This window comes from Solea senegalensis, unplaced genomic scaffold, assembly GCF_019176455.1.
Source record: "Solea senegalensis isolate Sse05_10M unplaced genomic scaffold, IFAPA_SoseM_1 scf7180000013856, whole genome shotgun sequence".
Classification (NCBI taxonomy): Eukaryota; Metazoa; Chordata; class Actinopteri; order Pleuronectiformes; family Soleidae; genus Solea; species Solea senegalensis.
In genome coordinates, this window is record NW_025320907.1 from 6,338 (window position 1) to 32,000 (window position 25,663).

Consider the following 25,663-nt stretch of genomic DNA (forward strand, 5'->3'; position numbering starts at 1 on the left):
CTCCTCAAACTCTGTCCATTAATAAGACACTGAACTGACTCACACTGCTGAATCAAAAACCAGCTGTTTTTCAGTCAAATTTGACCTGGAACAGCTATAATATGTGTATGTATATATATATATATACATATATAAGTAATGTTCTGCACACAGTCACATAAATGAACATGTTCATGCTGTGGTTACATAAACATTCTCGCGCTGTGACTTAGTCGTTATCACACAGACGTTAAGCTTCAGAATGTAAACAGAGCAGCAATGTTCTCACACACACACACACACACAGTTTTAATGCCCTGCTATGACTCACTGTTGCTGCTGCTGCTGCTGCTGCTGCTGCTGCTGCTGCTGCTGCTGTTTAAAGTCCTGACCATGTATGAGCACAAACTGTCGTCTGTTTAGAGCCGCACACATAAAATATGCAACTAAACTGTTTGAGCTGTGGGAAACAAATCCTCGTTATTTATGATGTTTTAACATTTGATTTTAAAAGTATTGAGCAGTGGTGAGACATTCAGCACAGTTTATGAAACATCAGTGTTTATAGACGCATACAATCACTTATATATCTAACATTGTTTGTTAAGACAGGGGCGGGGTGAGCAGAGAACCACCACTAGATGGCACCAACTCTTTCACACTGGACTTAGAAACTCAATGTGACAGAAAAATAAAGTGCAGAAGTAAAATGTTAAAATGTAAACTCACCACAGAATGACAATGTTTTCTTCTCAGCACACAGTGATGTTTCACGTCACGCACGGCCGGACCAAGCCTTTGTGGGGCCCTAAGCCCCTCCCCTACTTTAAGAGAATGAAAACAGCAGTAAAAAAGCTTTTAAATTGGATTCTTTTTATTTTCCCCAACAGTTTTTCAGCAGCTTTGACAGACAAAATACAACTTATTACTCTTTTATATCTTTTTCTTTCACCACAGGCTCTCAGAGGGTGGAGTTCACCAGAAGGGGGCACTGTGAGGAAAATGATTTTGCAGAGGAACCTCGAGTTATGACGGCCACACGAGTACACACACACTCAATGTGCTGAGAATTCAAAACCTATAGTCCTTTTTTATTTGCTGTTAAGTTAAGTTTAATTATTATTACCATAATATATATTATGATAATAATAATAATAATAATAATAAAAATAATAATAATAAAATGACTGGAGAGTTTTCCCTCCTGACGTCGTCAAAAAGCATGAACAGCAGCAGCAAATGTGGTCAATTCTTGTCCATGACATAAAGACACAGTCAGCTTCAGCGAGTGTGTGTGTCCGTGTGTGAGTGTGTGTGTGCGTAGTTGTTTTTGTTGCTTTTACAGTGCCTCGGATTTCAAAAGTGCTGCACGTATTTACACGTAGAAAAATAGGAGGGACAGAGACAGGAAGTTCATCCTCGAGTTGTAATGAAATGCTTGTTCTGGCTGACACACACATGCACACACGCACACACGCACACACACACACACACAGAAACACTGCATATCCATTCAAAGTTGTGTAGAAAACTCCCGTACAACAAACACTCGTGTGAATATGAAAGTTTCCGTTTGTGCAAAAACATTCCTGCAAAGATTGGACATTCAGAGTTCTTCTACATTAAGCTCGTCTACAATTATTAGCTGCTCTGGTGTTTTTGTTCTTGTTGATTTAAATTAACTTTGACAGCAGAAATGTGGGCGGGGTTAGGGTTTATTCTTCTTCCTCTTTCTGAGTTCAGACGATCGAACACCGAGCATCTGAAATTGTAGAGGGCAGCACGATCATTATTAATATCATTATTATTAGAAGAAGAGGAGGAGGAGGAGGAGGAGGAAGAGGAGCAGTGACGGGGAGTAAAACACCAGCAGGAGTCATAACTGACTTGTTTTTTGACTTTTAGTCACACGATGTGGGACTTGCACTCATGGGCGCCCCCGACAGTTAGAACATGGTACTGTCTGTTATTACTCTGGTCAAATATGTATTCTATTATATGAAGGTGCAGAGTATTATGGCCGTCACCATTGATTTCGTTTGATTCTCCATCTTTTTGAGTAGGACATGGCAGGACGTGGTCACACTGGGGGCGTGGCTAAATCCTGGATTCGAACTCTGAGATTTGATGGTGAAACTTTAATGAAAGAAAACGCCGTGGTCAGGGTCAGAGGGGGACGATCGGTGAAGTCAGGCTTCATTTAGTTCATGTCTCCAGATGAACCTCTATGGTATGGTTTCTATGGTAACACAGATGCTGCAGTTATTCCTCTTCTGCTTCCTGTTTGCTCCTCCTGGTCTGTGATTGGTTGGTGTGAGTCAGCCCAGCACACAGGAAATGAGCTCTTTGTCATCATCACCGCGCTCGTCCGGTCCTCTCACTCCAAACATGTGAATCCTCCGTCCACAGTGGAAACAAACAAACAAACAAACAAACAGGTAAACACAGGTGTCTGAGTCTTCTCTCAGACTCGTTAAAGTCTAAAGTCGTTAAGTGAGAACAAATCCCTTTTCTTGACTTGTTGAATCACTTTGATAAAGCCTCGCTGGCTCGCCGGCGCCCCCCGGTGTCAGTCGTCATGGCTGCAGAGTTTAAGTGCTGTTGACTTTGAGGTTCTTCATGCGGTGAATGAGCGAGTCCTTCTCCATCTGAGCCTCAGCCAGCGCCATCTTGGCTCGAGACAACTCCACCTTCAGACACTCGTTCTCCTCCATCAGCATCTGAGGAGCAGTGAGGAGACGCAGTCATGTGGTTTACTCCTGCTCTGACACCTCCTTCACTACATTACACAAAACTGTATCATATCACATGAATAATAAATACTATATTACTATTATTGTTATCATCATTATTATTATTATCATCATTAGTATTATTATCATCATTAGTATTAATATTGTTAGCATTATTATTATTATTATTATTATTATTATTATTATTATTATTATTATTATTATTAACAATAATAACAATACTACTACTACTAATAATAATAACACTAATAATAATAATAATAATAATAATAAAAAAGTCATTTTGACAGAATGATGTCAGATCCAGGTTGTATTTCTGTATTATTTGACATATCCCTCAGGAATATTTCAGGTCAATCAGTCGTGTAACTTTGAGTCTGTGTTTGTGGTGAAAGACACAAACTCACCTTTTCTCTGGCAGATGGACGAGGGCTGGTGGGCGGAGCTTGAGTCTGTGTAGCCTTTGATGTGATGCAGACGACGCCCACAGCCTCAGGGATGGGAGTCAAAGAGTTCAGCCCTCCCTGTTGTCTGGGTTTGGCCTCTGCGTCCACTGAGAGGAAGAGGAGGAGTTTAGAGAGGTGTGTGTGTGTGTGTGTGTGTGTGTGTGTGTGTGTGTGTGTGTGTGTGTGTGTGTGTGTGTGTGTGTGTGTGTGTGTGTGTGTGTGTGTGTGTGTGTGTGTGTGTGTGTGTGTGTGTGTGTGTGTGTGTGTTCTTCACCTCCTACAGAGAAAGAGCCGTTGTCTCTTCTGTGGATGATGAGACTGTCCACGTGTAGCGTGATGGGAGACGACTCAGAGTCTGGTAGATTGACTTGATCGTCATCCTGAAAGACAACATGTGTGTGAGCACAGCGCAGGAGACAGAGGAGGAATGTTTAATGACACATTCAAATATTATAATGTCTTTATAATGTTTAATGACACATTCAAAGATTATAATGTCTTTATAATGTTTAATGACACATTCAAAGATTATAATGTCTTTATAATGTTTAATGACACATTCAAAGATTATAATGCCTTTATAATGTTTAATGACAGATTCAAAGATTATAATGTCTTTGTAATGTTTAATGACACATTCAAAGATTATAATGCCTTTATAATGTTTAATGACACATTAAAAGATTATAATGCCTTTATAATGTTTAATGACACATTAAAAGATTATAATGCCTTTATAATGTTTAATGACACATTAAAAGATTATAATGCCTTTATAATGTTTAATGACACATTAAAAGATTATAATGCCTTTATAATGTTTAATGACACATTAAAAGATTATAATGCCTTTATAATGTTTAATGACAGATTCAAAGATTATAATGTCTTTGTAATGCCATGTTTGAAAATGTGAAAGTAGGTTAAAGAAGCTGCTGCACAGTGAGACAGTGAGATATAACACAAACACGACAACCGTTCACCTGTAAGTGGATGTGTGTGTCCCTGATGCTGATCTCCATGGGCAGCACCTGCGGCGCAGAGTCGTCCTCCATGAAGTGAGCCAGGTTACGCAGCGTGGACATCAGGAAGCTGGCCTCGTACCCGTGGAGATGCAGCTGCAGGAAACCGTTACGTTCAGCCAGCGGGGAGTGGGCGGCGGCCCGCGGCCCACTCTCCAGACGCGCCTGGACCTCCGGACTGTGGGAATCACCGAGGGAGGCGGAGCCGAGCTCTGCACCGGCTGTGGACGAGGACAGGGAGGCGGAGCTGAGTACTGACGCAAAACTACTCCGTTAGAAGGATTTCTTTGTTTTATGGAGCAAAGAAATAAACGTTCAATTATCAAAATATTTTTTTCTTTAATTAGAAAAGTTTACTAAATGATTGTTTTATTCTCTCTTCTACCAACTAATATTTTATATTATTATAATATTTGTTCTTTTTGTTACCTCTGATGGAGAGATCGTAGAAAAACATGAAAGACACTTTATTTATTTTTGTGAAAATCATGGATTAGGACTCATTGAAGTCTCCTTCATCCTCTGTTCTCCACACACACACACACTAAACATACAGGAAGTAGTGTCGTATGTAGACTCTGTCACATGACAGAACTTCCTTAGATAACGTCCTTATTTTGATTTAATGTCTGTAGAAAAGTTGAGTGAGAGACTTTTTTGAAGCGTTTAGGACGCTGGTGAATGTGGTCTGTGATTGGACGCTTGTTCCTCTGAAGTCCTGAGGTTCTACCATAATGACGAGTATATGAGAGCAAAGCTCCATCTCTACATGGTCTACGAGTTACAGTAATGACGAGTACGTTCAAACTACGTCTAAAGACAAATACGCTGCCACAAATATGAATGTCTGGTTTTATTCACCATGTCACATGACTTGTGTTTCTGTTTTACATAATTACATTTTCTATGGAACGTCAGGACAGGGTTAAAAACATTCACAACATGACAGGGAGACAGGGAGGGAGCGAGGGAGCAGCCGAGGACTGAGAGACTGAGATAAGACGGGGAGGAAGGAGGGAAGACGGCCTGGAGAGAGGGAGTGACATGAAGGGGGAGGAAAGGTGGAGAGGAAGCGAGGGAGGATAATGACAGAGGATTAGTAGGTAAGATGGAGTAGGAGCTGAGGGGAGGACTAAGACAGAAAGGAAAAGAGAGGAGGGATTGTTCTTGAGAGACAGGAGGAGGAGGAGGAGGAGGAGGGGGTAAAACTGGCGTTTCTCTCATTGCCTGAATCACTGGACTGAAACTGCAAAGTCTGCTGCAGTGGAGAGATGAGGGAGGTGGAGAGAAAAGAGGGGGAGTCAGAGAGAGACAGGAGACGGGGGGAGGAAGATGAGGGGTGAACTTAGTCTGCTCAGATAACTGCAGTTTATCTGAATCTGGCTGAAAACGGTTGTGAGCCTAATGTTGCACATAATGGAACCACATTCACACACACACACACACACACACTTATACGTCATAATGCTTAACCATCACAACTAAACACACACTAACCAGTTAATGACTAACCTTAACCATCACAACTAAACACACACTAACCAGTTAATGACTAACCTTAACCATCACAACTAAACACACACTAACCAGTTAATGACTAACCTTAACCATCACAACTAAACACACACTAACCAGTTAATGACTAACCTTAACCATCACAACTAAACACACAAGCGTAGATTTGATCATTGAAAGCCAACATTAAAGTTTTCACTTTAAAAAGCTCTTTACAGTTGTGAAGAGCTCAGAACTAGAGAAGTCCCGATACAACTTTTTCACTTCCGATACGATACCGATACTGCAGTCTTGAGTACTGGCCGATGCCGATATTGATCCGATACGATATCAGCATGAATCATAATTCACATACACGGACTGCACCTCGTAGCCTCTGAGTTCAGAGGTTAAAGACAAATGTTTAACCTCTGAAATAGCAGTAACACACACACGCTGTTGTTGTGATCATGTGATCTACATGCATCCAACACGCGGAGCCCACGTGATCACAACGGCCGCTGCTGGAGCGGAATGGACTGTTGTATCGGAGCGTTTATATGGGAGATTTTAGACATGCGTTTTTTGGCTGATATCGGACCGATATCCGATCTGGACATCTCTACTCAAAACACCATAAGAACAACAAGTCTAACCCTAATCCATCTGGACAGACACTAAAAACCAAAACCTTAACCATAACCAGTTCATAACTAACCTTGGACCTTAACCTAGCCACAATTCAAATCTTAGCCCACACACACACACAGACAGACACAGACACAGACACAGACACAGACACACACACACACACACACACACACACACACACACACACACACACACACACACGCAGTGATGCAGTGAGCCAAGCATGCATGTTAGCATGTTAACATGTTAGCAGATGAAGGTGAACACACAGCAGTTTACCTTGGCTGCTTTGAGCAGGTACTGAACACAGCACACCTGTGGGGAGTTATGGCACATTACATAACAACAAGGAGGTGTGTGTGTGTGTGCAGTGTGTGTGTGTGTGTGTGTGTGTGTGACTAAGATCAACAGAGAAACATCCTGATGGTCAAAAGCCAACAACTCAACATGGAGTGTGTTCTAAAGATGTCTGATTGAAAGACAGATATAAATCATAAATCATCTATAAATAAAGTGAAAGTTAAGTGTCGCACACACGTTCACTACACTCCCTGCTGCTGGTCGCTGGCCTACTTGAATCTTGACAAATGTCCCTTTATTTTCTTCATCTTTGGGATTAGTTTGAAACTAAGAAGTAGGACACAGCCTAGTTCTGCACGAGTCTTTGTTTTTACCTCATCAACAAGCGGCTGAACTCAAACAGTCTGTTCATTACACAACTACTCAGAAATACGTGGACGTGCGTGGACGTGGGTGGACGTGCGTGGACGTGGGTGGACGTGCGTGGACGTGGTCTTACCGAGGCTGCGGTTGCTGAGGTACTGTCTGAGGCTGACGTTGCCCAGCTGACTGGGTGTGACGTGACCGACCTCCAGAGCCACGGCGGCGCTCTCACCCACCGCCTCCATGCTCACGCACACAGACTGCACCTTTAACACCAGCACCGACACCTGGAGGGGACGCGCGCGCACACACACACACGCACACACAGAAACATTTAGGGACATTAAAGTCAAAGTAATCCACAATGTCGTCTTCCTCGTCACACCATATCTTTGGTGGGCTCGTCAATGCTCTGCGAGGCTGCACTGACGGTGTCCGGGGACACGCCCCCCTCCTGCTCCTGACCCTCTGTGGCGCTGGGTTCACTGACGGTGTCTTTGAAGCCCGAGATGGACACGTCATCTGTACATGAAGACATACACACAGTTTTATATCAGCACATACTTACTCACTACTAAACCAACAACATGAAATGTGGATCATTGTGTTTTTCGACGCTGATATTAATCAAATGTAATAAAAACAAATGAGGAACGAAGCTTAACTTAAACGAATGAATGAATCAGCTCAACTCCAATGACGTCCGATAGGTTGGTTATGTTTGGACACAACAATTAGATGTGAATATGTGTGTGTGTGTGTGTGTGTGTGTGCGTGTTGGCTCCACCTCTCTCCAGCAGGCTGTAGGCGTCTCCATCTTCCATCAGATAACTGTCGATGGAGATGTTGTCGAGCGACTGCAGGGACGGACTCTTCTTCATGTTCTTATAAGACACAGAGAAACTGGACTGGGAGCGGTCACGCATCAGTCGACCACTACAACACAAACGCACAAACACACAATCACACAAACACTCTTCATTGTCTTAATTGTGTTTTTTGTGTGGTTAAATTTGTTCCAATAATATTTGTATATGTGCAGATGGTGATCCACAAGTATTTCTTGATTTGAGATCCACAAATTAAAAAATCCAATTTGGAACTTGCATATGGATTTTTGTGCTTGTAAATACTATGACATTTGTAAAACTGAAAATTGCATTTGTGAATTGTGATTCTGCATTTGTGGAGTGCATCGTCACTTTAGCAAGATTGTACTTGTAAAACGCTGCCACCTGCTGATGAAGGGAGGCATTTTTGAGCCTAGATAGATAACGGCTCAAAAATCCGTAACTGTGGAAAGAGAGGAACGCGTGTGCTGGCGATCCACAGATGCAATTTTCAGTTTTACAAATGTCACAGTATTTACAAATACTATGATATTTGCAAAATCAATATACAAGTCACAAATTGGATTTTGTGTGTGGATCACCCTCTGCACATTTACACACGCATTAATGGAACAAATTTAACCCCATAGTTCACAGCGACTCGTGAATCAAACATCGCTCAGTCCTGTGGGAGGAGCCAAGAAACAGGAGGAAAAAAAGAGCTGAAAATTCAAAAACAAAGAGAAGATTCCACTTTCATCTCCACCATCATCACAGGTCGACAGGTACCAGACACACACACACACACACACACACACACACACACACACACACACACACACACACACACACACACACACACGGATTTACATGTGAATAGATTATTATACACCATGTGATCTGTACGAGAAACCACATTTATTCTAAAGTGCAGCTACAACGGTGTTGAAGGAAAGAAACCCTCACCATAATCAATGACTGCTGCTATTTATTCTTTAATAAACATTATTTATTAAAGATTATACTATATATTCTTTAACAAAAACTACTAAAATGAACATGTCTTCGCACTTCACACATACACAGAACAGGTCACACAGATCCAGTGCCTTACATGTTGGACACAGAATAAAGGGAGGTGGATCTGCCGGAGTTTGAAGAGCTGACGAGATCAGAGAGCACAGACAAACTCCCTTTCCTTGGTGGAGAGAACACACACACACACACACACACGCGCACGCACACACACACACAGCTCTCGTGGATCAAAGCAGCAGTCAGAGGCAGAACAGGAAGTGAATGAGTGAAGTTGTGACAGATGAGAACACAGAGGTGTGGTCAGGCAGAACACTCACACTGACAGTGCATCTTTAAGCACTAATTGTTTTAATTATCTGTCTGATATTTGAAAACTAAAACCCTTATTTTAAATTTTAAATGATATTTGAAAACTAAAACCCTTGAACAGTTAAAAGATGCTTCATTTTTGATGTGATATCTTTTCTATTGGCAGTTTAAAGAAACGTAAATATGACAATGATTCTTCTAATCTCACATGAACCAACACTGACGACATTTGCACATGTCAACACCAATAATCTGAATATAAACCATAGGTCACGTTATGTGTCACACGGCAGAGTTTCTACATACTATAGGTAGGTCATCCTAATCTGATTAAGACTAGTGTCGAACATGAGAATATCCGATGATGGTTCATTCCGAGTATGAATTTATTCATTATGTCTTATTCAGCGTCTTCTTAATCAGATTAAATCCGAACTACTGCTGACCAGGTCTGACCTAGTCAAATGTATGTATGTAAAGGTACAGTGAGTAAAGCGATGCTAAATGAAGTGGTGAAGATCACCCTCCCCCTCATATGATCAGGTGATTAAACACAGTTTTATTTATGGTGTGAAATGACGACATTAGAGTGGAACAAACCTGGATATCGACTGAGGCATCTTCACAGCTGCAGCCTTGTCTTTGTCGCTCCATTCTCTGCTCAGTGGCTCAGACAGAGGGTCACTCGTCTGTGTTTTAGAGTCCAGTCCAGCACCGATCCCATCCGCCGCGGCCAATCCATCCACCATGGCCACACCCCCTTCACTGGAGCTCCACCTCCCTGGTGTCTTAGCTGAAGTCCGTTCCTCCAGCGAGGTTCTGTGATTGGAGTCAGGATGCATAGCAGAGGTGGAGGTGGGGACGAGGGGGGCAGGACCCTGTGTGGCTCCGCCTTCTGGGCCATCGCCACACAACAGCTGATCTACAGTGCACGAACCTTTGGCTGCCGCTCCATCAGAGCCACAGCCTTCACTTCCCTTCCCCTTTTTCTCCGCTCGCTCTCCAGAATCACTTCCAGGCGCCAAAGTTCCTCTGCTCTCTGAAGGCGAGAGCTCAGAGACAGGAGGAGAGCTGGATCCTTCAGGCTGGGGGACAGGCTTCAGGAGCAGGGCCACCTCCGCGCTCTTCAGCAGGAGGCCCAGGCACACGGTGAACGGCTGGTGGTCTGAGGGACACTGGGAAGGAGGAGCTTTTCGTTCTCTTTTGGAACCCATCTCTTCCAAGTCCTGCTGTAGAGTCTGCTGCAGAGCTTTGATGCTGCGCTGAAGCTGCATCAGGAACACATACTGCCTGTGGCTCACCTGCACACACACACACACACACACACATTCATGAAGGTTCAGACTCAAGAGCTCGACAGGCAGCACACTTTGGTTCCGTTAGTACCCTCCCACCTTCCACAGTGGCAACAACAGTAAATAAGAAGACAGATCTGAATGCTTATGATAAACCTGATCCAGCCTTCACGCCCCGCACTGGAAACATGACGGATTTAACACTGGAAAATAATCACCAGGGTTACGTTGTTGTGATTGACAGGTCATGTTTCCCACTCTAATAAATGATCAAAGAGCTCATTAACGAGACAGTCGGTAAATGACATGCTCAATTTGGCTTTTGGACAATTATTAATCGTCACACCATTAATGTTTATCATCAACAGCTGCTGGCAGTGAGTGTCGTGCTGGATAAAAACCAGGACACAGAATCACTCATTAATGCTCACATTAATGATAGAAATATCAATATCGTCCATGTTAAGCCCAAGCTTCTCTTATATTATACATATAAATATAAAAATATATATATATATACATATGATATATACATATCGTTCCATTTATATATACATATATGTATAGTCATACCTGAGCACTTAAATGTTTCTGCACGTGCACCAACACATGCACATCTGCATCTTTATTTGATGACAAGGAGGAGGAGGAGGAGGAGGAGGAAGGAGGCAGAGTGTCCCGTGTGAGCGGTGCATGGAGTCCATTAGTAGGTGGTGTTGCATCATCAGTGCTGTGAGATGTTGGCGTTGCATCATCAGAACTGTAAAACTCCTTCAGTAAGCGTTTCCTCTGCTGGCGAGCGACAGCCTCTGCTGATGTACTCCTGCACAGACCTGATCCAGCAGCACCTCTCAGCTTCTCCTGGTGCTGGATGAGCTTGGATGGCTGACAGGCCCACACGGTGAGAGGGAAGGAGTCCACAAAAGGCTGAGGCCGCCCTTTGCCTCCACGGGTGCCTTCGTAGTCCACCCAGAACTGGGCAAAGTGCAGCGCCCAAAGGTCAGTCGCAGCCGGCATCTTCAGGGCGTCCGCGCCCATCGTCGGCACCGCGAGGCCCCGGTAAACGTCAGGGAGCTTGGTGTCCTGTTCGTGAGCGTGGCGGTGAAAGACGGGGTGGAGGAGGGTGACGGACGAAGAGGAGCGAGGGAAAGAGGCGAAAAAGGAAGAGAAGAAGGGCTCCTCTTCAAACGCCTGCAGCAGCGCCTCCAGGTGTGCACGCGTGCAGTTGGCAGGGTGACGCGTGTTCGTGGCCACCATTTCTGAAGTCTGCACGGAGACGGAGCGCGGCAGGTCGGGAGGACACGAGGCGTCAGGGTCTGTGGGGATCACCAGCTGATGACAACAACAGGACACAGTTTAACAAAAACATTTGCAGAAATGTTTTTAAAACTGGTGTGTGTGTGTGCGTGTGCGTGTGCGTGTGCGTGCGTGCGTGCGTACACGTGCGTGTGCGTGCGTCACCTTGAGCATGAGGCCGTCGACCTTGATGTCGACGTGCTCGTCGGGTTTCTGTGAGTCGTTGAGCTTGTAAAGCTCCATGAACTGCTCCAGACTCTGCCGCAGGTCCAGGGCAAACAGGTTGAGCCACACCAGGCTGCGAGGGTCCAGGACGAGCTGCAGGGCGTTGAGCTGGGCGTACAGGTTAGGACACGGGACTGGAGCAGCAGGACAGAAGACAGTGATTAGAAACCAGTTTGTAATAACACGGACTCACATGTCAGTAAGTGTTTGAATAATGTATTATTATTAAAATGATTTCTCCTTCAGAGCAGCAGAAAAATCAATGTCCTCAGTCAAACAGCTGAATGGATGAGAATAAAAATTCACTGTGTAACACAGAAGTCATACTGAGAGAGTCTTTTCCATCAGGGTAGTAATACTCTGTGAACTCCACGTGGACGGCTGGCATCTCTGGAGGAAGGTACAAGGACTTCTTGTTACAGGAAATCATGGTTTTGGGGCTGGAGCGAGGCTGGTCTGCTGTGGACACCTGCAACAGCAACACCAGTCAGATTATCACTCAGTTACAGGAGGTGTGTCTGCGTGTGTGTGCGTGCGCGTGTGCGTGCGCGTGCGTGTGACCTGGTAGATGCTGAAGTCAGCAATCCTGAGAACAAAGGAGCTGGACATGAGCTGGGTCTTGAGTGTTTGAGGAGCAGGTGGAGGAGTGAAGGAACTGGTGGACGAGGTGTTAATTTTACCTGCAGGGAAAAAAGCAAAGGAAGGATAAAATGAAAAAAGAAGAAGAAGAAGAAGAAGAAGGAGACGAACAGAGTCCACTGTGAAAGGTGTGTATCACCGCACACACACACACACACACACGCCGCGGTACCTGGCTCTAGGCACCAGCAGCACTGGGCTGAAGGCTGAGTTTGTCCATCTGCCTCTCTAAGCCCTACTGCTGCTCCTGTTCTCTCCTCATTTCCTAGAGGCCCATAAACATCGTCCCTAAGGGACACTGGAGGACAAAAAACCCACAGGGACGACATGAACGCTGGTGTGAGGCTGCATTTCCACCAGGACACACAGACACACGCACGCGCACGCACACACACACGCGCGCGCACACACACTGTATCTTGTGATTACCGTGCTGTGGGGAACCATGAGCAGCTCCCGGCTGATCTCGAGCTGCCGTCTTTAACATGTCCACTTTGGACTTGAACTCATGGAGAAGGTTCCGTGCCCAGCCCTCTCTGGTTTTGGTGGCTTCGCTGTAGTGCATCCAGTGCACGCAGCTTTCACCTGCACACAGTGCACACAAAGATGGCAGCACATACATGAGCAGAGACTCACAGAGGCTGAGAACAACAGCTTCTTTAAAGGAAGCTTCTGTTTGGTCTTCACAAACAGCACAGGGTCAAAATACCTGCTCTGTGGAAAGGATAATAGTCCAGAGTGATAGAGCTGAAGGAGAGCTGCATGGCTCCTCCCGTTATCCTTTTGTTGATCACTGTCAAACAGAAGAGAAGACGCAATAAAATAAACAGCGTCTGTGCTGTGTGTGTGTGCGTGAGCGTGTGTGTGTGTGTGTGTGTGTGTGTGTGTGTGCGCGTGCGGGACCTTTGTCCTTTGCGTGGATATCGTCACAGATGTGCAGGTCCAGATTCCTGATCTGCAGATGATGAGACGTTTCACAGACGTCGTAGGCGCTGAAAAGCTTGGCCATCGTCGCGCTCTGGTCAGAGGCCGTGGACGCCTGCTGCGTTCGCACCTGCTGGGCTGAAGGTGGCGCCGGTGACACCTAATCAACACAGAACACAGTAAAAGGATCCATTACATTACATTACATGTCATTTAGCAGACGCTTTTATCCAAAGCGACTTACAATAAGTCACAATTCAAGTATAACCAGTGTTTTTACAGTTGATGTACAAAGCTAACAATCCACAGCTGGTTTGTGCAGTAGTCAATTCATCCAGCAGGTGGCACCAAATGACAGAAGATCCACTGAGCACTGAGCAGCAAGTCAGCACAGACGTAATCTGTGAATGAGCTGAATGTGATTTTATGACCAGAATAAAAGGACGGGAGAGGAATGTGAGGATATACATGAATGTATAATTCATCATGTCATATTTCTACATCGTTTCATTAAGGAGAAATTATCTTTGGTTGGTTTGATTATTTATTGACTGTTCCAAAGATTACGAGGTCTACAGCTGATGATTTAAAAGAGTGTGGTGGAGAGGGAGGGACAGTGATGATGCTGTGATGATGCTGTGATGATGCTGCATGTGTCACCTGGTCCTCTGTGGCCATGCTCTTCCTCTGCTGAGCAGACTTCTCCATGGACTCACTGAGGGACTTGGCATACTGCACCATGGCTTTGAGCTGGGAGTCTGTCAGCACCCACAGCAGGTCGTCCAGGATCAGAATCAGCTTGGAGGCCACCACGTTACAGTCTTTTATCTGCGCCGACACAAACGGTGTGTTATGCAGGTGGAGGAGCTGGAGACCAACACATAACAAACTCTAACTGTATCTGCGTTCATTGTGTCATCTGGAGATGACGGAATAATCATCTGGTTATCACAGGATAAAGAATGTATGTATTATAATGTCTGCTCCTGATAATGACATTCATTAAATATCATTTATCTAGTTATTCCACGAGAAGCGTGATCGTCTCTGTACAGCTGTCATCACAGTGTCATCTGCTGCTGCTGCACAGAGTGTGTGTGTGTCTCTTCTGCAGCCTGTGAAGACAAGGTGAGGGATTATTTTCCCCGCAGACATCAGGATGTTCTGACCCGTCTCTTGAGCGTGACTCGTATCCTGGACTGGTTGGTGATGAGGCGGATGGGAGCGCTCAGCATGTCGTGCTCAGCGCTCTGGATGGCGTCGGCCTCGATGCGGATCATCTGCCAACTGATCTCCTTAAACGTCAGCATCTGCAGCAAACAAACGGGACAGAGGAGGAGGAGAAGGAGAAGAAGAAGAAGAAGAAGAAGAAGAAGAAGAAGAAGAAACATGAAAAACACACAGGAGTTCATGGCTTACTTCAACATAAGTAGAAAACACAAACCTCTCCCCTCTGAGGGTCCTGGATGCGGGTGAAGCGCAGGTCGCTGATGCTCCAGCTGGTGTTGACGCTGTAGACCTGCAGCTGGGAGAGCTCAAAGGAGGCGTTGAAGGCCTTGGCACTGATCCTGATCACTATGGAGTTGATCGACAGCGAAATCCCCTCCACCACTTTTTCAGCAAAGCCGTATTCACTGTAGACGGTAAAGAGATGTCAACAAGTGCTTAGCAACAGGTCTCAGCAGATCTCTCCTCACTGAATCACAGCGCTCACCTTTGTCCAGATGCTGTTGCTATGGGAGACGGACCGTTGGGGGGGCGGGGCTCATCACAGGTGCTCATCTCCATCACTACTTTATCCAGGGTCTGAAACAGTGAACACATATGTATGTGATCAGTGACAATGACTCAGTGTTTGAGGTGAATCTGTCCTCATTACTTTATGAAACTCTTCATCATCTTTACTTAAAAGTTGATTTATTCATGTGTTACCAGTGAGATCGGGTGAGTCTTCAACTTTGTCCATGGTATCTGTGAATAAAGGAAACAGAGTTTAAACTTTAACTCAATTGCGTTTATTCTTGATCAAAAAGCAAATTCTCGTCTCACAAAATGAATTCAAAGCAAATGAACAGCACGTGATTCACTCAAGTTAAAACCACAGGAAATGAAGCTCAGGATTATTACACATGTTCTCATTCTTCATATTAAATGATGAGAACAGGCCATGGATTCACACCTTTAACACAATTACACACGTTTCATTCACCTGCCTCCACCGTGGAGATACTATGAGCTACCAGTAGGGGGTGTAAGAATCCTTTATTTACATCAGTTTACAAACTTGTGAGTATGACAAGAGACGCATCACCTGCTGCTACAGATCTGTTGTTTTGTTTTATCAATTCAAAAAAGGGAATTTGTTCCTTTGTGTAAAACAAAGAGGAGAGAGTGTGGCGTTGAACTCGTCTGCAACAGGAAGACACAAAAGATGAGATGAGGAAGTGAGATACACATCTGTTCTACATTCAGCAGCTCTGTCTGAGGCGCGCACACACACACACTACAACACCTGCAGCATGACATCACTATTACACACACACACACACACACAGTTCATGTGAGTGAGGCTAATGTTTTATATAATGTAAATAAATACGAATGAAAAGCTAAAACAAGAGCTGCAGTCTGTGACGGACAGGTGGACAAATGAACGTTAAAGCCTCAGAAAAGAAAGTGAAGGAGGAAAAAGTCCAGTCATGGACGTCACTCAGCTCCATTCACTGTTTCCAGGGTGTGTCACACACTGACAACCACGACTACAGGAGTGTGTGTGTGTGTGTGTGTGTGTGTGTGTGTGTGTGTGTGTGTAGTGCAAAGACTCAGTAGGTGTTGGAGCAACAACATTTGAAATATTTAAATAAAATAAGACAAGCACTATAAACCAAAATATTCATTAAAAACACGTCTGCTGGAGCAGTAACGTGACACTGGTTTGGTTTCAGTGGGTCGGTCACATGACGTGAAAGACACACAATAAAACTGGTCACTTGTAATATTTAAGTTTGTCTAGTTGAACATAAACCGAGGACGATTACACGTTGTTTCCTGAATGAAAAGCATAAAAACGAGCTGTCCCTTATCTAAAATACTTCTTATCGTTATCTCTGTACTACGGTTTTAAAAGAGCAATAAAGAAAGTGTCTCATGGAGGCGCTGACACCTTCTCGTATTATGCTTTTAAATCAACTGTTTTTGTGGTGAATGATACTTCATTCTTATGTCTGTTAGAAATGAAATTCATTCTCACCAATCCATTTAATAAGCACAATTCCATCTTTAGTAACATGTGCAAATGTAATCAATATTGTTTATGCTGTGATGGACAGGTCTGTCCAGAGTGTGACTCCGCCTTCCTCCCTCTGTCAGCCCTGTGACCCTGGTGAGCAGGATAAAGGGATAAATAATGGATGGATGTTTATTAGCTCACCCGGATGGCGGCCTTGTTGCATTCCACACGGTTGATGGCCAGCCATGTGGGCAGGTCCAGCAGGTTCTGAAGAACCTCCTCATCCAGCTCCAGGTTGGTGAGCTGGCCCTCCCCCTTCAGCGTGCTGAGGTTGATCTTGTCTGGCGACAGGTTCTTGGCAAACCTGCGAGACACAGATGGAGAAGAGCAGTTTTGTGCCTGGAGATATTTATAGAATCATGTTCTCTGTTTATCCACAATAGTCATTTTGGAACAATCTTTACTTCAGAATGGAGGCAAACCAACCACAAAATTCACTTCTTTTCATAATATGCTGCAAAAATAAGCCAGTCACTTGTTGCTTTTGACTGCTGTACACAGTAGAATGTATTTTTTCTTTGTGCACTGGAATTGTTCACTTTGTTTCCATGGTTACAGGTTAATCTGATAACAATAACATGGAGGAGAGCGGCTCAAGGTGCAGAGGGATTGAGATTTCAAAATGAAAATGGCTCCTGAGCTACAATGAAGAGAATTTAATGGCAGAGACAAAGAGCCGCACAGGATTATACTATATACCTATTACATATGTGTTTAAAGACCACACGTGCAAATACAGAGTGATTCTGTGTGTGTGTTTAACAGCCTTAAACATACAATCTCTGTGCCCATGACCTACAGTTGGTTAATAGTTAGCAGAGGTTGGTCTACACACACACACACAATAGACACGTTTACATTGTGAAAGTGGTCAAAGCTGAGTTTTAACCTCCAGACACAGTCAGTACAGCCACAGTGTTCTGGTTACTGTCCAGCAGCACTGCAGCAATTTCATCATATCTGATCGCTGGAGCACTGAAGGAGCACTGAAGGAGCACTGAAGGAGCACTGAAGGAGCACTGAAGGAGCACTGAAGGAGCACTGAAGGAGCACTGAAGGAGCACTGAATGTGATTTGTTTCTTTATCTAAAGCAGTGCTTCAAAGACACACAATGACTTTCACATACAGGACAACTAAAGCAGAGCCCACTTCACATTAATGTTTCACTGATTACAGTACGGCACATACGACTGGACTGTGATTGACGGCTGGTCTCAGATGAAGCTTGTCAACTTTAACTTTAACATTCACATTCACATTCCTGTGGGTGAACTAACGACAGGTTAGCTGGAGAATTAGCTCACGGTTTACTCTTCTTATTCTCTTCAAAACAAACAAGCTGTGAGTATCAGCGACGACACATGACCTGAACTTCTACACTGACGCCACAACAAAGCTTTCATCTGCACTAAAGACGTCCTCTGCAATACATGAGGGGAATGTGCATGTGTGTGCATGTGTGTGTGTCACAGGTTCAATTTCAATTTCACACAAAAACTTTATTTGTCTGCAGGGGGAAATTCAATGGAGCGGAGTTCTGTTGAGTTAAAATAAGAGTCAAATAAACGTGAATGACGAGTAAAACACCGCAGTTATACAGTAGATCAGTAGATATTGAACTTAGACTTAGACTTAGACTTCCTTTTATTGTCATTGCACAGAAAACACAGCAGTGAAAACTGTCGTTGCTTGGCAGCAGATAAGATAAGAAACCAACGAATAGCATTGAATTTTGTCACTTATGAGTTTTGATGAGAAATGTCTTTTATCTTAGTGTAAATGTCTATACATGTATCCAACTTTGATGCTTTGATGTGCTTGATTATAGAATGAATGGTTAATAATCTGATAAAGACGACATCAACACCCACATTCTGAATTATTCACAATGTCAATTTACTGTTGATCTGGTGAGTTGAGTTTGATGCTTCAGCAGAAGTAACACAAAAACAAACACTATTAATAATAATCCTGCTGCTGCTGCTGCTGCTGCTGCTGCTGCTGCTGCTGCTGGAGTGTCTCAGCCGTGTGACCAGTGAAATATTCATCCCTGATCAAGTGTCAGTCAACCAGCCAGTAAACTCCATTGTGAGCGTGCACTGGGCCACGTCTCGCTTCCTCTCCTCGTCTTCCAAAGTCATAAAACACAGCAACACTCTAATCAAGCCATAGATGTCTAATATCAAAACTAGCCAGCTAAATTACTAAGTATTAGTGAGAACATCAGCATGAGGCAGAGTATTAGGTTCACACACTGTCATCCATCTCCTTTATTTCTCCTCCCTAGACTTGGGCCATTATTGCAGAAGGCGAGGCCGCGCTCACCAGACCAAAGCAGGCGCATCGAGAGATGATGAAGAGCTCAGCCTGACATTGCTCTCACGTCTTCTTACTTATTAAATTCAATTAAATTCAATTAAATTCAATTAAATTCAAGTTTTGACACCGGTGGTGTCACGTTAAAAAATCAGGTTTGTTGCTCAACCCTGATTTTATTTTTACATATTTAAAGCAATAATTGGAAGGATTTCTAGAAAAACAGCTGATTGTTGAGTTTCATCTGCAGACAGAGGCTGTGCTGAGGTCACATGTCTGCCATCATTTTAATGCTCTGCAGATAATAACATATCAACTACCTTTCACACCTGTTTTCTGTTTTTAGGTTGCTTTGCAGCATAGGCAGTTGTTGCTGGTGCTGGGTCAGAGTTTGAAAGAGTCGGGCTGCAACCATTATTCAATTATTAAAAGAGATTATTTGGTTATAGATGAGAACAAGCGGTCTGACTTTTCTTCAGCTTCTTAAATGTGAATATTTTCTGGTTTGACAAAGGAATCATTAAAACGTGTTTATCACGCTCTTCCTAACACACATGTACGTATGTGAAACAAAGCCTAGCAAAGGCGTGGAAGTCGAGCTCCGTCTCAGATCAATGGGATCAACGACGCCACCACAGCTTAAATCAAAAACTTACATTATCCTCACAGTTTGACCACAATCAGCTTGAATCATGAAGAGCCGACTTTAATCCAACAAACACAGAGGCTCTGAGTTTTATTTCCTGTTCCCTGACGGTGAATTCTTGGCGCAACCTGATGACATCAGCTGCCAGAGAGAGAGAGAGAGAGAGAGAGAGAGAGACGAGCCTGAGGGAGGACGACAGTGACTCAGATAAAAGCAACACTGGCAAAATAAAGACAAAATGCAATTTAGAGGAAACTAGAGGCAGGAAGATGAACATTTGATTGATTATAAAGTATTCTAAATTATAAAGTAGCCTCAGGACACAGTGGGAGGTGACGAGGAATGTATGTTCCAGAGGAGGAAAAGTGATCTGGGACGTTAGCACATTCTTTCCTGCCAGCAGACTTGGCCTGACAACATTTAAATGAGCCTAGAGTCCGGGCACTAGAGTCCGGGCACATCCGGTGACGTACTTTCAACCGTAGAAGAAGAAGAAGAACTACTACTACTACTACTCTCGTTGTAGCTGCTGAGCGTATTGTTTTTTTACGGCGCTCAGCAGCTACAACGAGAGTAGTTCTTCTTCTTCTTCATCATCAATATAAAGCAGGACACAGCACCAAACTTCACCTAAAGGAAGGCGCAATGCAAACAATACCTATATAACTGTCTTTGTCTGCTTGTTTTGTCGTTTAGCATTAGCGATAGCAGCTACAGGCTAAGCTACACGCTAAGCTGGTGTTTCATTTGCTTGTGTGTCTATCATCTCGGTAACCACAACGTTAGTCTTTCACTGTCACAGTGTCACTGACTCTGGGTCAGACTCTGGATCAAATGTCTAAGAGATACGACATTACTCAATGTTTTGATCATTGCTAGCTGTGCATCTGCCTTTCCAGAGGGGGAGCTGCGGGTCTGAGAGCACTTCCAGGTAATTGGCCAATCACAAGACAGTGGGAAAGCTCATGTTGGCTGGCCAATCACAAGACAGTCCGTGTTCTGTGGGTGTGGTTTTGGTCAGTGATGAGACATTTACATCGGCTCGTTTGTAGCAACTAGAATGTTTTTGACCATAAAACCACTTCATGTTTGTAAGTACACCTCCATATCACACACACAAGTGAGATAGGACCATGCTATGGCCTCATTAATTCATCTGCCAACTATTCTCATGGACAAGCTGTACATGAACTACTGTGTATATAATGTAAGTAAGATGATAAATAATAATAAAATGATAACTAACAACTAAATCAACCCAAGCAAAGACTGGACCAAGGACCAATCCAAACAATAAAGCCAAGATTAGTGTATGAGGGTGAAAGGAAGTGCTCTCACTGCTCTAACATCCCATCATTCACACAACAGATCATTTAACGACACAAGCATGAGAAACATGTCTGGAGAACAGAGTGAGTGTGACAGAGCACGTCCAGCATTGTTCAGCAGTTTCTCATCCATCTGTCTCTCTGTGTGTGTGTGTGTGTGTGTGTGTGTGTGTGTGTGTGTGTGTCTGTGTGTAATAGGATATTGCACTGACTGGCTCTGCACCAAGGTCCTGTCAATGATGTAAACCTGTGCGTAACAGACTCACACACACACACACACACACAGTGTTCAAACACTTCATCACTACACTCTGTAGTAAAACACATGTAATCAACTCAGTCGCGTCACTTGGTCTTGATATTATATAGATATATATATAGATATATATATACATATATATATATATATATATATATGTATATACACACGCGAACCATCCCTGAATCAAACAGAACAGTCTAAAAGAAGTTTCAGTTAGTTAGTTTAGGTTGACTTGAATAACCTTGGTTCACTGTCAGCTCGTCTTCTATGTCATGAATGCAGCAGCAGCAGCAGCAGCAGCAGCAGCAGCAGCAGCAGCAGCTTCTGCGGACTTCAGTCAGTAAAATGTGAAGCCGAGACAAACTGTGGTCAGAGAAGACACGTGTGTGTGTGTGTGTGTGTGTGTGTGTGTGTGTGTGTGTGTGTGTGTGTGTGTGTGTGTGTGTGTGTGTGTGTGTGGGTGCAAACTATTACGCCTGACCAGGGATGGAACTGTTTTATTATTAGAATTTAAAAATGCAGTCTTTTTTTTTTACCAGCAAATGTCCACAAACCAAAATGATCCTGTTTTTAATTATTTCTTTGTTATATGGAGCAAAGAAACCAGAAAATATTCACCTTTATATTATAAAGATGAACTATCAGATAACAACAACACGACATTCTGGTTTTGCTCGGCGTCTTTTCCTGAACGATGCACGAGCATCATCCAAACATCTGCATCAGCACTCACACAGTGGACATGCTGCTTTAAACATGACATCAGGACGCTGACAGACACGCGTCAGACGGACCAATCAGGAACAATCAGACGGGAAATGACATCGCTACTCCTCTGGTCATTTCCTGTCGACGCTGATGCTAACACTGCTGCAGCACATGTGCATCGCCTCAACGCACACACACACACACACAACTTAAGAGTAAGAGGACAATGAAGGGCACGTCGCACATGAGGCAGTGTGTGTGTTTGCAGCCGATGCAGATTCCTCCCTGTGACACCGTGTGTGACGAGTGTGAAGGACAAAGGAATCCAAAGAAAGCGAGTGAGATATAAAGCAGCGAGGGACAAATGAGGCAGCATTTAGACACACAAACCAGTTTACCTTCATACTGATGAGTCATCTGTGACACTGTACCACATCAATACTCATCATTGGTGATAATTAACAATGAAATGAGTGAAGTATAAACATAAAACAACCTGCTGCATGTTTCAAGTTCTCCGCCGGGAACAAAACATGAACGTGCTTCCATGTGAAGTCTTTTGAAGGATGGTGGAAAAGAATCAATAATGCATGTAAAGCAGACAGAGCTGAACGCTGCACGTAACAGCAGGACAACAACACGCAGCCAGCGGCAGGACCATCAACAAGACCGTGAACAAATATCAACAGTGACCTCAACCAAGACAGATGTGTTGAAATAGGGCACTAAAGTAGATTTAGTAAGGGACTGTCACCAAATAATAGAGAAGTACACCGTAAACCAGAGATGCAGACAACGGTGTTCATGACAACAGAGAACAAAGCACGGGGAAGAAGATTAGTCCAGCGACTTTTTGAAATCCGACTTGTGCAAAGGTTTTGGTTCACCCGCGACAGACAAAGAAAAAACACTACGTAGACGCTGCCAGACTGCAGTGACCCACATGTCCACATGTCCACATGTCCAGGAGTAACACGAGAGGACATTTGGCAAATCACAACAGGCATTGGTGATTGAGTCAGTATATGTAGTATTTAGTATAAAATGCCGGTCAGTAACGTCATCCCTTGGTCAAACACGATAACCAGCTCTCCACCAAGAGACAAAGGCTAAAGTTAGACCACATCCCAGGCAGTGAGAGTGAACCTTGGCGCTGGTGGAGTTGACAGCAGTTGGCAGACAGATAATCCATTGAGTGTAGCGTCAAAATGGGAAAGAAAGACAATTCAAGTGTCTTTGAACACTGTGGTTGTTGGTCAGACTTTCAAAGAAAAACTGGGATTTGTTTTTGTCCGTTTCCATGATTTCTTTGTTTTCTGGAGCAAATAACGCAGAAAATGTTCACATTTAAGAAGCCGAGTCATCAAAAATCCAAACAGTTTACATTTAGTAATCGACATATAACAAATAATCAGAATATAATAAATGTTGAGATAAAATCACAACAATAGATGATATCGTACCATGAACTAGTTACTTATATTATTGCACAGTGAGATTATAGGATGTTGCGTTTAGGTGCTGAACCTTGAGAACACCGTGTGAACAAACAAGTGATTTCATCATTTATTTTATTGCTTAATAAACTCTAATCTCATGTGTGTTAATGATTTACTGAGCTGTGGGAGAGAGAGTTTATGACTGTGAGGAGATTAACAGTCAAGAAACTGCTGAGATTGTGGACGTGAACAATCTGACTCGACCGGTACAACCTGCCCATTAGCCCGGCAGCTAACACCGACGCTAGCGGCCACGTCTCAGGTCGAGGAGCGCTGCGTGACACAAAACACGCACCTGACAGTTTGACACACGTGAAGAGTGTGCGCTTAGTTTACTCAACAATAAATATGAAGCATTTTTACACGCCTACAAGAAAAATACGCCCGTGTTTGTGGGTATTCTTAAGGAGCTAACTAGCCCTCCGTCTCAGCTCGGTGTCAGTTGAAGCTAACAAACCGCTGACCTGGACAGATGCTTCAGGATCTGCTTCTTGATGAGCCCGGCCATGGTGCTCCGCGAACCCCACAGATCCGCAGCCTCTGGCGGGTGTCTGGAGCGGTTAGCCTCGCAGCTAGCTGTTCCCCCCCGCGCTCGAGGTATCCACACACGGCTCAAACAGTGATCCCCGTGTCGCTGTTCATGTTGACGCTGCTCCCGCCTCAGTCTCTGCGAGACGACGATGATGATGGTGATGGAGGAGGAAGAGGAAGCGACACCGGAGGACGAAAGGGCGGCATTTCAGGCGGAGGCAGCGCGTGTTAACGTTAGGCCACTGAACGCAGATAAACTAGTGACTAGACCTCTTCTCCCCACGCACACACACACACACAGGCAACACCTGGACAGCGTCGCGAGCCTCAGCGTCTGTTGTCACGGCGGCGTCATGACGCGTTCACGGTCTGCTTGGAAATACGCAAACTTCAGAGACATCAAAACAAAGAAGGGAAAACCGTTATTACAACAACCATGAACCAGACTTATTATTATTATTATTATTATTATAATTATCATTATTATTATTATTATTATTATTATTATTATTATCATTATCATTATCGTTATTGTCACAGAAAAAGATCCATAACACAAACATCTAAAAAGACCTAACACGTGCTGTACATACACACACATACATCACAATAGAAAACCATAGACACTGATAAATGATAATTGTAAATGTAATAAATGTCATTTATTAGATATCAAATCAACATAACATGTATACTCTTATTCTAGATATATGTAATATATATATAAACGTTTAAACAAACACACTATTTGACTCTTTATTATATGAACAAGAGTATCTCAATATTTTATCATAATAGAAAATATTATTATTTATGATAGTCAGACAGACAGACAGACAGATAGATAGATATTAATAAAATGTACATTTGATTTGACCAAAAGTCAATGAATAATGTGCATTTAAGTAGTTAAGATACAGTGGAAATTAAATAAATCACAACCGTTATACATGTATTTATTGTAAAATATGGTACATTGACACGGTGCTTACCAAGGTTACTTATGTGCTCTTATAGTGACATCTAGTGGTGAATGTGAGGCTGCACTACTTCGTATTTTCAAAGAAGACAAGGCTGATTTGATTTTTTTTCTTGCAAAGTAAACTAATAATTTATGAGTTACAGAAAACCACACGGTTATGGTTATAATGAATGATTTTACTACAATGTATGTGACATAGATTTACGTTATTCATTCAGGTGTTTGAGTAGCAACAGCATCAGTAGCAGCAGCAGCAGTAACAGCAGCAGCAGCAGCAGTAGCAGTAGCAGTAACAGCAGCAGCATCAGTAGCAGTAACAGCAGCAACAGCAGTAGCACCAGCAGCAGAATCAGCAGCAGCAGCAGTATCTGAAGCTGCCACGTATGAAGGAAAGGAGGAGCAAAGTGTGGAAAGGAAAGAGTGAAGCCTCCCTGTTCTGCTGCTGTGACTCACAAAGAACGCTCACAGACATTCAGCGGAAATGTCTTGAATAAAAAAGATGAATACAAAGAAGTTAAATAAGCTTGACAATAGTGT

At 43.5% G+C, this 25,663-nt stretch overlaps 1 protein-coding gene across 3 annotated transcripts; it reads right to left on the reverse strand.

The window, feature by feature from the left end:
* Positions 1–1,112: 1,112 nt before the first annotated feature.
* Positions 1,113–24,459, reverse strand: uhrf1bp1l (UHRF1 binding protein 1-like). 3 transcript variants are annotated; one of them, XM_044015781.1, is made up of 24 exons: positions 24,078–24,459; positions 16,995–17,157; positions 15,497–15,535; positions 15,279–15,370; positions 15,009–15,198; positions 14,734–14,874; positions 14,225–14,392; positions 13,544–13,724; positions 13,350–13,433; positions 13,070–13,225; positions 12,563–12,681; positions 12,329–12,470; positions 11,942–12,135; positions 11,054–11,812; positions 9,786–10,486; positions 8,953–9,036; positions 7,796–7,944; positions 7,394–7,530; positions 7,145–7,295; positions 6,625–6,660; positions 4,162–4,421; positions 3,453–3,558; positions 3,140–3,285; positions 1,113–2,699 (listed from the first exon to the last, which is right to left on the reverse strand). In XM_044015781.1, exons 1-24 carry the CDS (start codon positions 24,119–24,121, stop codon positions 2,571–2,573), a joined length of 4,371 nt encoding a protein of 1,456 aa, XP_043871716.1. In that variant the 5' UTR covers positions 24,122–24,459; the 3' UTR covers positions 1,113–2,570. The 3 variants fall into 3 exon arrangements, with proteins under 3 accessions (XP_043871716.1, XP_043871717.1, XP_043871719.1); XM_044015782.1 differs by lacking the exon at positions 6,625–6,660; XM_044015784.1 differs by lacking the exon at positions 8,953–9,036 and having other exon boundaries at positions 24,078–24,458.
* Positions 24,460–25,663: the final 1,204 nt, after the last annotated feature.